At 51.3% G+C, this 1,127-nt stretch overlaps 1 protein-coding gene across 1 annotated transcript in view; it reads left to right on the forward strand.

Annotated features, from left to right (window-relative positions):
* LOC109921684 (pigment epithelium-derived factor-like) overlaps window positions 1–1,127 on the forward strand; it is a 23,654-nt gene that overhangs the window by 11,214 nt on the left and 11,313 nt on the right. Inside the window, exon 3 of the mRNA XM_048612670.1 lies at window positions 548–764. Coding sequence (XP_048468627.1) covers window positions 548–764 — 217 coding nt within the window. The remainder of the gene's footprint in view (window positions 1–547; window positions 765–1,127) is intronic.

Below are 1,127 nucleotides of genomic sequence, written 5' to 3' on the forward strand. Positions count from 1 at the left end.
CGAACCCCTCGATTAGATTCCAGTCTGTAACTCCCTCCCGGGGTATCTGTTATTCTGTATATAAACCACCGCGAACCCCTCGATTAGGTTCCAGTCTGGAACTCCCTCCCGGGGTATCTGTTATTCTGTATATAGACCCACCCCCGAACCCCTCGATTAGGTTCCAGTCTGGAACTCCCTCCTGGGGTATCTGTTATTCTGTATATAAACCACACCCACAAACCCCCCGATTAGATTCCAGCCTGTAACTCCCTCCCGGGGTATCTGTTATTCTGTATATAAACCACACCCCCAAACCCCCCGATTAGATTCCAGTCTGTAACTCCCTCCCGGCTATCTGTTATTCTGTATATAAACCACCCCGAACCCCTCGACTAGATTCCAGCCTCCCGCTATCTGTTATTCTGTATATAAACTGCCCCGAACCGCTCGATTAGATTCCAGCCTGTAGCTGTCTCCTGGGTAGAATATACTTGATACCTTTACTGGTTGCTGAGCAATTGTGACTGTCTGACACGCTCATAACCAGTTTCTGTATTCCCACAAGCTTGTGGAAGATGTGAGCTCATTGCTGGAGGAGCCAGATGCCCAGATAGAGGAGGAAGAGGAGGAGGAGATTCTGACCTCTCCGGTACAGAGGCTGGCGTATTCCGTTTCCGAGTTTGGGTACGAGCTTTACCGACAGCTGGCAAGCAGCAGTCCCAACGACAACGTCTTCCTGTCGCCCCTGAGTGTAGCCACAGGCCTGTCCTCATTGTCTCTTGGTGAGAAAAACCATAATCCATTCTCCCGCATTTCAATTAGCAACGAAGGATTCCTGCTGCCATTTTCACATCTTCATAGCTCCCACACACACTGACTCTCACTGGGGTATATCTCCCACACACACTGACTCTCACTGGGATACAGTCCCACACACACTGACTCTCACTGGGATACAGTCCCACACACACTGACCCTCACTGGGGTACAGTCCCACACACACTGACTCTCACTGGGGTACAGTCCCACACACACTGACTCTCACTGGGGTACAGTTCCGCACACGCTGACTCTCACTGGGGAACAGTTCCGCACATGCTGACTCTCACTGGGGTACAGTCCCACACACACTGACTCTCACTGGG

This window comes from Rhincodon typus, chromosome 26, assembly GCF_021869965.1.
Source record: "Rhincodon typus isolate 14 chromosome 26, sRhiTyp1.1, whole genome shotgun sequence".
In the NCBI taxonomy this organism is placed as follows: Eukaryota; Metazoa; Chordata; class Chondrichthyes; order Orectolobiformes; family Rhincodontidae; genus Rhincodon; species Rhincodon typus.